This window comes from Salvelinus namaycush, chromosome 14, assembly GCF_016432855.1.
Source record: "Salvelinus namaycush isolate Seneca chromosome 14, SaNama_1.0, whole genome shotgun sequence".
Lineage (NCBI taxonomy): Eukaryota > Metazoa > Chordata > Actinopteri > Salmoniformes > Salmonidae > Salvelinus > Salvelinus namaycush.
The window spans coordinates 22,899,530-22,913,522 of record NC_052320.1 but is presented as its reverse complement, the minus strand read 5'-3'; the positions used below and the strand labels follow the sequence as shown (position 1 = coordinate 22,913,522).

General features: G+C 42.9%; 2 protein-coding genes across 4 annotated transcripts in view; one reads left to right on the top strand and one right to left on the bottom strand.

The window, feature by feature from the left end:
* Nucleotides 1–257: 257 nt before the first annotated feature.
* On the bottom strand, nucleotides 258–2,591 carry LOC120059278 (ubiA prenyltransferase domain-containing protein 1-like). The gene is made up of 3 exons (XM_039008208.1): nucleotides 2,424–2,591; nucleotides 1,291–1,907; nucleotides 258–1,149 (listed from the first exon to the last, which is right to left on the bottom strand). The coding sequence occupies exons 2-3, from the start codon at nucleotides 1,886–1,888 to the stop codon at nucleotides 662–664; spliced, it is 1,086 nt and encodes a 361-aa protein (XP_038864136.1). The 5' UTR covers nucleotides 1,889–1,907; nucleotides 2,424–2,591; the 3' UTR covers nucleotides 258–661.
* A 1,151-nt stretch (nucleotides 2,592–3,742) lies between these two features.
* Nucleotides 3,743–13,993, top strand: part of LOC120059277 (matrix metalloproteinase-23-like) — a 33,016-nt gene continuing 22,765 nt past the window's right edge. For 2 of the 3 annotated variants that reach the window (XM_039008207.1, XM_039008206.1), the window contains exon 1: nucleotides 3,746–4,132. Coding sequence is in view for 1 of the 3 variants with exons in the window: in XM_039008204.1 (XP_038864132.1) it covers nucleotides 3,929–4,132 (204 nt within the window). In the remaining 2 variants the exon portion in view is untranslated. Of the gene's footprint in view, nucleotides 4,133–13,993 lie in introns of all 3 variants that reach the window. The other variant, XM_039008204.1, reaches the window with a different exon arrangement.

The following is a 13,993-nucleotide window of genomic DNA, read 5'->3' as shown; positions in this document are numbered from 1 at the left end:
GGACCATTTAGGGGCATTTCCATGTACTCACATCGCATCACATAAGTTTGTATTGGTTTCTGGACTGGATCGATGAACCGTTGAACTCCTATGTCTGAAAATTAAAAAATGGACAATTCCAATCCGTGACTCCAAAACCTGAATTACAAGGCTACCGTCTCATTTCTGAAAACATAATATTTCTGTTCATCATTTTAACCTCAACCTGAAGAATATATCAAATCTATGGTCCTAAAACAAGACATTTAATTTAAACGTAGAGATTAAAAGGTGTAGATTTGGTTTATTGACATTTTGAACAATTGCATCACCGGTAGCAAGAGGACCCGATGCAACTGTTTCTTCCATTTCCATGTCTGTCCTCATGAGGCATAGGGACTTGAAACGTCTTCTCTTACTGTGGTCTTATACCAAATTATTCTGAGCCCATCTCAGACTTCAACCGATACACAGTACTCTTGTGCAAAATAGTGGAACAATTACACATCTGGTTATATCTGTCAGTATTACAGAAAAATAATTAAACTGTTTCTCGATGTATAAACTAAACAATACATTAAAGCCTTTGAACTCAAGCCAATAATTATGAATACAAAGATGTACATCAACTAGACACTTTTTTTTTTAAAGCTATAAAAAAAGAAAGTAATCTACAATTGGATCACAGTAGCGGTAAGCTGCCTTGAGGTGCCAGAATGATCCCAAAGACATAGAAAAGTCCCATCAGGAGGTTGAGCTTAGCTGTCTTTTGGGGGATCTTGGAATAGCACTGGCTGCGGAACTGCCTCTCCAGGGGGAAGGCCATGGGCAGCGTGAGCAGGGGCAGGGCCATGCTGATGGTGTAGTGGGTGGCCAGGATGCAGAAGAGCACGTAAGGGAAAAACAGCAGGAGGTTGAAGAGGATGTAGGACAGCGTGGGCCCGATGAGGATGGCCAGAGTGACGATGCCTGCCTGTTTGTCAGAGTCCATGTCTCTGGTGTTGTTGCTGTGTAGAATGGCCTCCGTGTTGAGGGCCAGGGGTACGGCGTAGACCAAGGGCAGGACTGACAGGTAGCCCACCTGCACGGCGTGGGCAAACATAACTGCCAGGGGGCCAAATGTGATCAGGATCACCACATCCCCCAGGGCCACATACTTAAGACCAATGCCTGGAAACAGGACAAGGAAGATATCATAAGTACCTGGATATTAGTGTGTGTGTGTGTGTGTGTGGTTAGTATTGGTAAAAAGATCGTGAGTGAAATAATGTCAGTAAATCTTTAAAAAAAACAGGTTAATGGTTATCTCACCTCCCGTGTACAGGAAAGAACTTGAGAGCCCTCCAAAATAAATAAGGGCCAGATGTTCCATCCTCAATGTGGAGAGAAAGTAGAGCAGGGTGGCACACAAGCAGCCCAGAGAGTAGAGCAGCGCTCCAAACATGACCACGTCCTGCGGTGCCAGGATCTCATCCACAAGAGTCCTATCATCACTCTTCTTGTGGTCGATCCCTTTGGAGAAGTCATAGTAGGTGTTAACCAGGTTCCCTGCCCCATGCACTACCAGCACAGCTACGGCACACACCATGAGGATGACCAAGTCCACAGAGCCCTCCAGCTTGTAGGCCAGAGCACTGCCCAGCGCCACCGGTGTGAGAGAGGCGCTGAAACTCCACGGCCGCAGGGCCAGCACATAAGCAGCACACTTGTACCTCATGTGGGACGCAACTCTGGCCATCCCTGACCTTCGCTGGTCAGAGGTGTGGTTCCGCACAATGTCATTCAAACCGGAATGCCTTGTCTCATTACGTCCATTCGATCCAGCCAAAACAAATGTCTCCGCGCGGCTTGGTTTCTGCCCCACAGCCATACCTCTGCCAAGGTCCACAGTAGTGCCCGCAACAATCATAAAGAAATGGTTAGTAAACCTGAAACAGAGTTACAGAGGTCACACAACTTAATTTACGTACAGTGAACATCTCATGTAATGAGCAAGTGCAACAGAATCCAGGCTGAAATTAATTTAAAACCAGTAAGAATCAGCTATTATATTGTCCATCATTGAAGGGTTCCAAAAGCATGCAACAGGAAAAACTAATTGTTGTTGAGCTGGATTAAAGCTCGCTACTACATGCTAGAACGAGGCAACAAGTCTGTTCTACTTCCATCCTGACTAACAGTAGCTAAAAATATGCTAACTGGACCAGCTGTATTTCAATGCATCATCTTGTAAATTGTACAAAAACACCTGTTGAGTGGCCACATTACTTGCTTCCTACAACCTCGTAAAATGTGCCTTCAGAGCATTGCACCAGAAGGCTGGATAGTCAACTAACTAGCTACAGAGATTAAAGGATTAAATCTAAAAGCTAACTAGCCAGTGTGCTAATTAGCTAGCTAGCCAATATCCAGGGAGAAATGAAATGTTCGACACCGGATATTACCTGTTTTATGTATCCTTTCTCTCATAAACTATTTCACACCATGTAACAACATCTTTCTGTGACCGCTACATAACTACAGGGCTGACCCTGCTCCGTTGGCAAGCCTGCTGCGTGTCAATTTTGAGGATATTTCACTGGCTGATCACAGTTAACCCTGACGGACGCCATTTTGTCCAACCAAAGTGCAGTATAAATAGGCACCGTTGGAAACGCATTCCAATGTCATCTGAGTTCCGCGTCTTATGACGCTGACATGTCCAATAACCCTTTTCTCAAGATGAATTTAAAAAATATATATATATTTCAAAATATTTTTTATAAAAAGTATCGCTTATTATCACACTCGCACCAACTCATATATTACAAATACTAAGGCAGGAATTACATTCTTGGTTCTTTGGTGGTGGGTCAAAAAACAGCTCCGGGTAAAATTTGCCATAGGGTAGAGACAGATCTATGGTCAGTTCGATCTCTCCCTATCCCATCCGGATTTGTTAAAGAGCGAACTCAGACCAGCATGGGTAAATACTATACCCACTAAAACTACACGTCTCCAAAAACATTTGTATGTACATGTTTGTTTCAATAGTTTTCGAACGTTGTCGACTACGAATGGACACCAGACTCAAATTGCGTGTTTTGGCCCTTCACACACGCACTTATTTGATGTAAACTAGGCTACAACCTTTGCGGTTTACACAGTTCTGCAGAATGTATGCCTATCATCATAGCTCACCATCTATTTGATGCAGGTAACTACAACTAGCCGACTACAATGAAAATAACATTTGAAAAATATGTTTTACTAACATTAGGCAACAGCCTGTTTTCCTATATAATTATAAAATAGATGTGCCAATTATATTTGAATTAATAGGTATTATATATATAAATCAAAGTCAACATAATATTGTTATATGGGGCGGAAGGTAGCCAAGTGGTTAACTGCCTTGTTCAGGGGTAGAACGACAGATTTGTACTTTGTCAGCTCGGGGATTCAATCAGGGATACTTTCGGTTACTGGCCCAACACTCTAACACACTGTTCCCCGGTAGACCGTCATTGTAAATAAGAATGTGTTCTTAACTGATTTGCCTAGTTAAATAAATAAAAAAAATATGCGCATACCTCAGCTAAAATGAGAGACCTGCACAGACTAGAGAATTGTTTCCCTAATCTTTTATGAACTTTATTAATAAGCAGTCAAAAATAATTGATTCGTCAAAATAGTTTTGAGATTGTCGAATACATGCAGGTGGTTTCCTTTCCATTTAAACTTGTCAAGCTCTGACTTTAATTTAAAGTAATGTGAAACCATTGGCAGACTGTGCGAATAGCGCTGCGCCGGAGGGTTGTATAGCTGCAGACTTTTTGATGTAGCTGAGCTGGCGGTGGGTGACAAAGGATTCCACAACCCATTCCGCTGAACTGTGCGTGCCACGGTTATCCTCAATTTAAAATATTGTGTTCAAATAAAAGGATGCAATGGATGGCCATTGATATCCATGGGGATAGATGGTGGTGAAATTGACTGGTCTGTCTTTGTTGAGGGAATTTTTCTGGAAGGTGATATCGCAACGATGGTGTGTCAGACGTTCAGAAGTTTACAAAGAGGCGATGTCAGTGCTCCTTTGCTTGCTGTGACGGTGCTTGGGGTTCTGTTCGCAGGGATGCAAGAAACCACAGCCTTTGCCACCTGGAGAATAGAGGTAGGGTGTGACAATTCCACTTTCTAACAGCATACCTCCTATCGCACCGGTTCATTCAGTTTGTATACTGGACAGGTTAAGAAAACCACATTGCTGGAATAAGTTATGATCAAGACTTTGGATGTTGAAAACCATTCAGGACCAAAACAATCCTTTCATTTGAAAAAAACATCTGTGTCTACCAAGATATATGCTTTGTGACAGCTGTTGGACAACAGCAACTTTTAAATAAAGAAATGTCATTGTAATATGAAGCACATTTTTCGTTAGACGGTAAAGGACTGTAGCCCACTATGACTTCATCAGATAGAAATCTAAATGCCTTTTCATAATCATTAATTATGCACGAGATAATGTAGCCTTTTCCTATTCAATAATTGGAGGAATTCCAATTTTGATGGTGCAATAAAATTGTAGGCCTTCAAAATAGGCTACCTATCCACTGGATAGGCTACAGTTAGTGGAAAATATTAATATTAAGGACAAAAATCAATTATGGAGTTGAATACGGATTGGATGGTTTCATCCAACTGGGCACACACTTGTTGAATCAACGTTGTTTCCACGTCATCTCAAATAAAATAAAATGTTATTCCTCACATGCTTGGTAAAATGTTTAGGGCCTTCCTCTGACATCGCCTGGTATAGAGGTCCTGGATGGCACTTTTGTATTTTTTAAATTTTATTTAACCTTTATTTAACTAGACAAGTCAGTTAACAACAAATTCTTATTTACAATGACGGCCTACCAAGAGGCAAAAGGCTTTCCGCGGGGATGGGGGCTGGGATAAAATATTTAAATGTAGGACAAAACACATATCACCACAAGAGAGACACCACAACACTACATAAAGAGAGACCTAAGACAAATCAAATCACATTTTTATTTGACTACAACAGGTGTAGACCTTACATTGAAATGCTTACTTACAAGCCCTTAACCAACAATGCTTTAAGAAGTTAAGAAGAAAAACGTGTAAGTAAGTAAAAAATTAGATAAGTTAAAAAAATGAATCAATAAAAGTAACAAATAATTAAACAGCAGCAGTCAAACAATAATAGCAATAGCAAGGCTATATACAGGGTAGAGGTCGACCAATTATGATTTTTCAACGCCGATACCGATACCGATTATTGGAGGACCAAAAAAAGCCGATACCGATTAATCGGCCGATTTTTATTTATTTATTTGTAATAATGACAATTACAACAATACTGAATTAACACTTATTTTAACTTAATATAATACATCAATAAAATCAATTTAGCCTCAAATAAATAATGAAACATGTTCAATTTGGTTTAAATAATGCAAAAACAAAGTGTTGGGGAAGAAAGTAAAAGTGCAATATGTGCCATGTAAGAAAGCTAACGTTTAAGTTCCTTGCTCAGAACATGAGAACATATGAAAGCTGGTGGTTCCTTTTAACATGAGTCTTCAATATTCCCAGGTAAGAAGTTTTAGGTTGTAGTTATTATAGGAATTATAGGACTATTTCTCTCTATACCATTTGTATTTCATTAACCTTTGACTATTGGATGTTCTTATAGGCACTTTAGTATTGCCAGTGTAACAGTATAGCTTCCGTCCCTCTCCTCGCTCTTACCTGGGCTCGAACCAGGAACACATCGACAACAGCCACCCTCGAAGCAGCGTTACCCATGCAGAGCAAGGGGAACAACCACTCCAAGTCTCAGAGCGAGTGACGTTTGAAACGCTATTAGCCCGCACCCCGCTAACTAGCTAGCCATTTCACATCGGTTACACCAGCCTAATCTCGGGAGTTGATAGGCTTGAAGTCATAAACAGCGCAGTAGCTGCTGGCAAACACATGAAAGTGCTGTTTGAATGAATGCTTACGAGCCTGCTGCTGCCTACCATCGCTCAGTCAGACTGCTCTATCAAATCATAGACTTAGTTATAACATAATAACACACAGAAATATGAGCCGTAGGTCATTAATATGGCCGAATCCGGAAACTATCATCTCGAAAACAAGACGTTTATTCTTTCAGTGAAATACGGAACCGTTCGGTATTTTATCTAACGGGTGGCATCCATAAGTCTAAATATTCCTGTTACATTGCACAACCTTCAATGTTATGTCATAATTAAGTAAAATTCTGGCAAATTAGGCGGCCCAAACTGTTGCATCTGCGTGCAATGAACGCAAGAGAAGTGACACAATTTCACCTGGTTAATATTGCCTGCTAACCTGGATTTCTTTTAGCTAAATATGCAGGTTTAAAAATATATACTTCTGTGTATTGATTTTAAGAAAGGCATTGATGTTTATGGTTAGGTACACATTGGAGCAACGATACACACCGCATCGATTATATGCAACGCAGTACACGCTAGATAAACTAGTAATATCATCAACCATGTGTAGTTAACTAGTGATTATGATTGATTGATTGATTGTTTTTTATAAGATAAGTTTAATGCTAGCTAGCAACTTACCTTGGCTTCTTGCTACCCTCGCGTAACAGGTAGTCAGCCTGCCATACAGGCTCCTCGTGGAGTGCAATGTAAGGCAGGTGGTTAGAGCGTTGGACAAGTAACCGGAAGATTGCAAAAACGAATCCCCGAGCTGACAAGGTAAAAATATGTCGTTCTGCCACTGAACAAGGCAGTTAACCCACCGTTCCTAGGTCGTCATTGAAAATAAGAATGTGTTCTTAACTGACTTGCCTAGTTAAATAAAGATGAAATAAAGTTGTACATTTTTCTATATATATATTTTCGGCCTATTCGGTGTCCAAAAATACTGATTTCCGATTGTTATGAAAACTTGAAATCGGCCCAAATTAATTGGCCATTACGATTAATCGGTCGACCTCTAATACAGGGGGCACCAGTACAGAGTCAATGTGCGGGGGCACCGGTTAATTGAGGTAATTGAGGTAATATGTACATGTACAGTGGGGAGAACAAGTATTTGAAACACTGCCGATTTTGCAGGTTTTCCTACTTACAAAGCATGTAGAGGTCTGTAATTGTTATCATAGGTACACTTCAACTGTGAGAGACGGAATCTAAAACAAAAATCCAGAAAATCACATTGTATGATTTTTAAGTAATTAATTTGCATTTTATTGCATGACATAAGTATTTGATACATCAGAAAAGCAGAACTTAATATTTGGTACAGAAACCTTTGTTTGCAATTACAGAGATCATACGTTTCCTGTAGTTCTTGACCAGGTTTGCACACACTGCAGCAGGGATTTTGGCCCACTCTTCCATACAGACCTTCTCCAGATCCTTCAGGTTTCGGGGCTGTCGCTGGGCAATACGGACTTTCAGCTCCCTCCAAAGATTTTCTATTGGGTTCAGGTCTGGAGACTGGCTAGGCCAGGACCTTGAGATGCTTCTTACGGAGCCACTCCTTAGTTGCCCTGGCTGTGTGTTTCGGGTCGTTGTCATGCTGGAAGACCCAGCCACGACCCATCTTCAATGCTCTTGCTGAGGGAAGGAGGTTGTTGGCCAAGATCTCGAGATACATGGCCCCATCCATCCTCTCCTCAATACGGTGCAGTCGTCCTGTCCCCTTTGTAGAAAAGCATCACCAAAGAATGATGTTTCCACCTCCATGCTTCATGGTTGGGATGGTGTTCTTGGGGTTGTACTCATCCTTCTTCTTCCTCCAAACATGGCGAGTGGAGTTCTATTTTTGAAAAAAGCTCTATTTTTGTCTCATCAGACCACATGACCTTCTCCCATTCCTCCTCTGGATCATCCAGATGTACATTGGCAAACTTCAGACGGGCCTGGACATGCGCTGGCTTGAGCAGGGGGACCTTGCGTGCACTGCAGGATTTTAATCCATGACGGCGTAGTGTGTTACTAATGGTTTTCTTTGAGACTGTGGTCCCAGCTCTCTTCATGTCATTGACCAGGTCCTGCCGTGTAGTTCTGGGCTGATCCCTCACCTTCCTCATGATCATTGATGCCCCACGAGATCTTGCATGGAGCCCCAGACCGAGGGTGATTACCGTCATCTTGAACTTCTTCCATTTTCTAATAATTGCGCCAACAGTTGTTGCCTTCTCACCAAGCTGCTTGCCTATTGTCCTGTAGCCCATCCCAGCCTTGTGCAGGTCTACAATTTTACCCCTGATGTCCTTACACAGCTCTCTGGTCTTGGCCATTGTGGAGAGGTTGGAGTCTGTTTGATTGAGTGTGTGGACAGGTGTCTTTTATACAGGTAACGAGTTCAAACAGGTGCAGTTAATACAGGTAATGAGTGGAGAACAGGAGGGCTTCTTAAAGGAAAACTAACAGGTCTGTGAGAGCCGGAATTCTTACTGGTTGGTAGGTGATCAAATACTTATGTCATGCAATAAAATGCAAATTAATTACTTAAAAATCATACAATGTGATTTTCTGGATTTTTGTTTTAGATTCCGTCTCTCACAGTTGAAGTGTACCTATGATAAAAATTACAGACCTCTACATGCTTTGTAAGTAGGAAAACCTGCAAAATCGGCAGTGTTTCAAATACTTGTTCTCCCCACTGTAGGTAGAGTTAAAGTGACCATGCATAAATAATAAACAGAGAGTAGCAACAGCACAAAAGAGTGGTCTGGGTAGCCCTTTGATTAGCTGTTCAGAAGGTAGAAGCTTTTAAGAAGCCTTTTGGACCTAGACTTGGCGCTCCAGTACCGCTTGCCGTGCAGTAGCATAGAGAACAGTCTATGACTAGGGTTGCTGGAGTCTTTGACATTTTTTAGGGCCTTCCTCTGACACCGTCTGGTATAGAGGTCCTGGATTGTGGGAGGCTTGGCCCCAGTTATGTACTGTGCCGTACACACTACCCTCTGTAGTGCCTTGCAGTCGAAAGCCGAGCAGTTGCCATACCAGGCAGTGATGCAGCCAGTCAGGATGCTCTCGATGGTGCAGCTGTAGAATCTTTTGAGGATCTGAGGACCATTGCCAAATCTTTCCTTCTCCTGGGTGGAATAGCCTTTGTCATGCCCTCTTCACGACTGTCTTAGTGTGTTTGGACCATGATAGTTTGTTGGTGATGTGGACACCAAGGAACTTGAAGCTCTCAACCTGCTCCACTGCAGCCCCGTCGATGAGAATGGGGGCGTGCTCGGTCCTCCTTTTCCTGTAATCCACAATCATCTCTTTTGTCTTGATCCCTTTGAGGGAGAGGTTGTTGTCCTGGCACCACACGGCCAGGTCTCTTACCTCCTCCCTGATGTTTGTCTCATCGTCGTCAGTGATCAGGCCTACCACCGTCATGTTGTCTGCAAACTTAATGATGGTGTTGGAGTCGTGCGCGGCCACGCAGTCGTGGGTGAACAGGGAGTACAGGAGGGGACTAAGCATGCACCCTTGAGGGGCGCCCGTGTTTGAGTTTGAGTTTATTTTATTTTTACAGGGCCAGTGCACAGTAATCAACGTTTCAGTAAAAGTGCTGGTTTTAGCCAGCATTTTTCAACCGCAGTCCCTGGGCAGGTTATTAAAAACAATTACAATATAGACAATCATTGAGCAGTGAGCACACGCAGAGCAACATAGGACAAGCAGACATAGAATACAGACAGAGCAACATAGGACAAGAGAGACGTAGCATACAGACAGAGCAACATAGAACAAAAAGCAGCAAGACAAAATTCATAAAAGCAACAAAGTGTTTCCACACCTCACAAGCTACAGACAACAGACAACATGGAAAGCGGCAATACACAGCTAGGGATTATGTTCACAAATCTGATTGACCTTTAGCCATGTCATCATGCATTTTGTGAAAGTGTGATATGTGGTGCAGTTATGTGTGTCTGATGGCAGTGTATTCCAGACATGGGAAGCTCTCACAGAGAAAGCGGATTTACTAAAGGTGCTTTTCCTGAAGGGAACTATACAGTCACCTCTCATGGCAGACCTTGTTGATCTGCTGCCATATGTTTGGGTTTTCTGTTTAACAAAAATACTGAGTGGAAGGGGAGCCAGGCCATTTAGGATCTTGAATACAAGACATGCGTCGGTGTATTGCACAAGATTTTTCCAACTCAGGAGCTCATGCTTTCTGAGGATGTAACAGTGATGATGGCTATTGGGCTTCCTATCAAGCACTTTGAGAGCCTATTTGTAGACAGACTGAATAGGTTTTAATGTTGTACAGCAAGCTTGGGCCCAACTAGTCAGGCAGTATGTTAAGTGGGGGAGTATCATAGATTTGAAGTACAGTTTTGCTACCTCTGTAGTCAAACAATTTCGTATAAATCGGAAATTAGCTAGGTTGAATTTGGTTATCTGAATTACCTTTTTCACATGCTTTTTAAAAGAGAGGTTGGAATCAAGTATGATGCCAAGGTACTTAAAATCAGATACCACCTGGAGCTTCTCCACTGACACATAGACATCTGGTTCAGTAGCATCTGTTGCCCTCTTTGTGAAGAACATGCAAACAGTTTTTTTCACATTGAGATGCAAACACGAGTCACTGAGCCACTTTGTAACCTGGACCATTACAGTAGTGGGTTCTTGTGCAGCTTGTTGTTTGCTCTTAGCATGCACATATATCACTGTATCATCTGCATACATTTGAACTTCAGACCCAGTACAGACAGAAGGCTGAACAGGAGGGGCCCCAGTATTGACCCTTGGGGCACGCCCACATCATAGCTAAGAGTGGGCGACAGCTCATTGCTCACTCTGACACACTGAGTTCTGCCTTCAAGGTATGATTTCATCCATCTCAAGGCATCGGGGGAAAAGTTGAACTTGGACAATTTTGTGATGAGAAAATTGAGAGTAAGCGTGCTGGATGTGTTATTGCCTACCCTCACCACCTGGGGGCATCCCTTCAGGAAGTCCCAGGGTCCTTAGCTTAGTGATGAGATTGGAGGGCACTATGGTGTTGAACGCTGAGCTGTAGTCAATGAACAGCATTCTCATGTAGGTGTTCCTTTTGTTCAAGTGGGAAAGGGCAGTGTGGAGTATAATATAAATTGTGTTATCTGTGGATCTGTTGGGGCGGTATGCATATTGGAGTAGGTCCAGGGTGTCTGGGATGATGGTGTTGATGTGAGCCAAGCCTTTCGAAGCATTTCATGGCTACAGATGTGAGTGCTATGGGGCAATAGTAATTTATACAGGTTACCTTAGCGTTCTTGGACACAGGGACTATGGTGGTCTGCTTGAAACATGTAGGTATTACAGACTAAATCAGGGAGAGGTTGAAAATGTCAGTGAAAACACTTGCCAGCTGTTCAACGCATGCTCTGAGTACGCATCCTGGTAATCTGTCTGGCCCTGCGGCCTTGTGAATTTGAACCTGTTTAAAGGTCTTACCGACACTGGCTACAGAGAGTGTGATCACACAGTCGTCTGGAACAGCTGGCGCTGTCATGCATGATTCAGCGTTGCTTGTCTCGAAGCGAGCATAAAAGGCATTTCGCTCGTCTGGTAGGCTCACGTCACTGGGCATTTCGTGGCTGGGTTTCCCTTAGTAATCCGTGATAGTTTGCAAGCCCTGCCACATCCGACGAGCATCAAATCCAATGTAGTAGGTTTCGATCTTAGTCCTGTATTGATGCGTTGCCTGTTTGATGGTTCGTCGGAGGGCATAGCGGGATTTCTTATAAGAGTCCGGGTTAGAGTCCCTCTCTTTGAAAGCATCAGCTCTAGCAGGTCAGTGTGGATGTTGCCCGTAAATCCATGGTTTCTGGTTGGGATATGCATGCACGGTCACTGTGGGGATGATGTCGTCGATGCACTTATTAATGAATCCGGAGACTGGGGTGGTATACACCTCAATGCGGATGAGTCCGACAATGGATGAGTCCCAGAACATATTCGGATGAGTCCCAGAACATATTCCAGTCTGTGCTAGTGAAACAGTCCTGTAGCTTTGCATCTGCTTCATCAGACCACTTCCGTATTGAGCGCGTCACTGGTATTTATTGTTTGAGTTTTTGCTTGTAAGCAGGAATCAGGAGGATAGAGTTATGGTCAAATTTGCCAAATGGTGTCACGTGTGCTCCCTCTACGGCCTCTTCTACGGCCTCTAGGTCACCAGGCTGCTCGTTATGGTGCACATCGTTACGTTCACCTGCGCGTCATCAGACTCACCTGGACTCCATCACCTCCTTCATTATCTGCCCTATATATGTCACTCCCTTTGGTTCCTTCCCCAGGCGTCATTGTTCCTGTTTCAGTTTCATGTCTGTGTGCTGTTAGTGTTTCTTGTTTTACATTTACATTTAAGTCATTTAGCAGACGCTCTTATCCAGAGCGACTTACAAATTGAAACATTTAACTAGGCAAGTCAGTTAAGAACAAATTCTTATTTTCAATGACGGCCTACCGGGGAACAGTGGGTTAACTGCCTTGTTCAGGGGCAGAACGACAGATTTCTACCTTGTCAGCTTGGGGATTCGAACTTGCAGCCTTTCGGTTACTAGCCCAACGCTCTAACCACTAGGCTAATCTGCCGCCCCGTTTTGTATTATGTTCCATTTATTTTATTAAAACACTCACTCCCTGAACTTGCTTCCCGACTCTCAGTGCACATCGTTGCAAATGGAGGGCAAGGGAGAGCTTTGAATGCTTCTCTGTGTGTGGAGTAAAGATGATCTAGAGTTTTTTCGCCTCTACTTGCACACGTGACATGCTGGTGGAAATTAGTTAAGACGGATTTCAGTTTTCCTGCATTAAAATCCCTTGCCACTAAGAGTGCCGTCTCTGGATGAGCATTTTCTTGTTTGCTTATGGCCCTAAACAGCTCTTTGAGTGCAGTCTTAGTGACATCATTGGTTTGTGGTGGTAAATAAACAGCTATGGAAAATATATATGATCAATATCTTGGTAAATAGTATGATCTACAGCTTATTATGAGGTATTCTAACTCAGTCGAGCAGAACCTCGAGACTCCCTTAAAATTAGAGATTGCTATTCTGTCCTGCCAATGCATAGAAAAACTAGAATATTATCCGTCCTTTTTCAGACAGGTTTCCAAGATACATAGGATATTACAATGAGCCAACGTGGAATAGACGTTGAATTGATGTCTGTACCCAGTGGGATGTCATTTCCTTTAAAATAGACATATCATCACTATCAGGATAAGGTAATACCCAGATGCAGACCGCGTCGAAGTAACAATGTTTATTACAGCAACAGGGGCAAAGGTACAGGACGGCTGGCAGGCTCAGGTTAGGCAGAGGTCGGTAATACAGAGACGGGGCAAAGGTACAGGACGGCAGTCAGGGTCAGAGGCAGGCAGAGTGGTCAGGCGGGCGGGCTCAGGGTCAGGACAGGCAAGGGTCAAAACCAGGAGGATGAGAAAAGAGACACTGGGGAAAAGCAGGAGCGGATTCAAAAAATGCTGGTTGACTTGACAAACAAGACAAACTGGCAACAGACAAACAGAGAACACTGGTATAAATACACAGGGGATAATGGGGAAGATGGGCGACACCTGTATGGGAGTGCAGACATTCACAAAGACAGGTGAAACAGATCAGGGTGTGACAATCACAAAAGCCAGACTTGCTTGTATGAGCAACAACAATTCTTATTGTATTGTAGATATAATAAACATTGTTTGATCTGGCTGGCTGAAGTCTTTACCCTCCCTTATACCAAGTTAGCTATTCTAAAAGTGTCTACTATTATTCATAAATTCTGTTTCCATTTTTAGTTGTTTTCCCCAGGAATAAATGGAGTAGCAGTTTGACAAGGGTACAGCTTGTCTTAGAACAACATGTACTGTAGCTTAAAGTAATCATGATTTAGGGCCAGGCTACATGGACATATCTCAAGTTACTCCAACTTAAGTGCAATGCCTGCTCCAGCTTGTAGGCTATGTCCTCTTCTTTTGTAGTGTATGTTTCCTTGACTCC

Bases quoted from the DNA above. Each gene is read 5' to 3' on its own strand.
- LOC120059278 (XM_039008208.1), bottom strand. From the start codon at position 1,888: ATGATTGTTGCGGGCACTACTGTGGACCTTGGCAGAGGTATGGCTGTG. The intron at 1,150-1,290 runs GTGAGATAACCA...TCCTGTTTCCAG, and splicing joins TTCTTTCCTGTACACGGGAG to GCATTGGTCTTAAGTATGTG.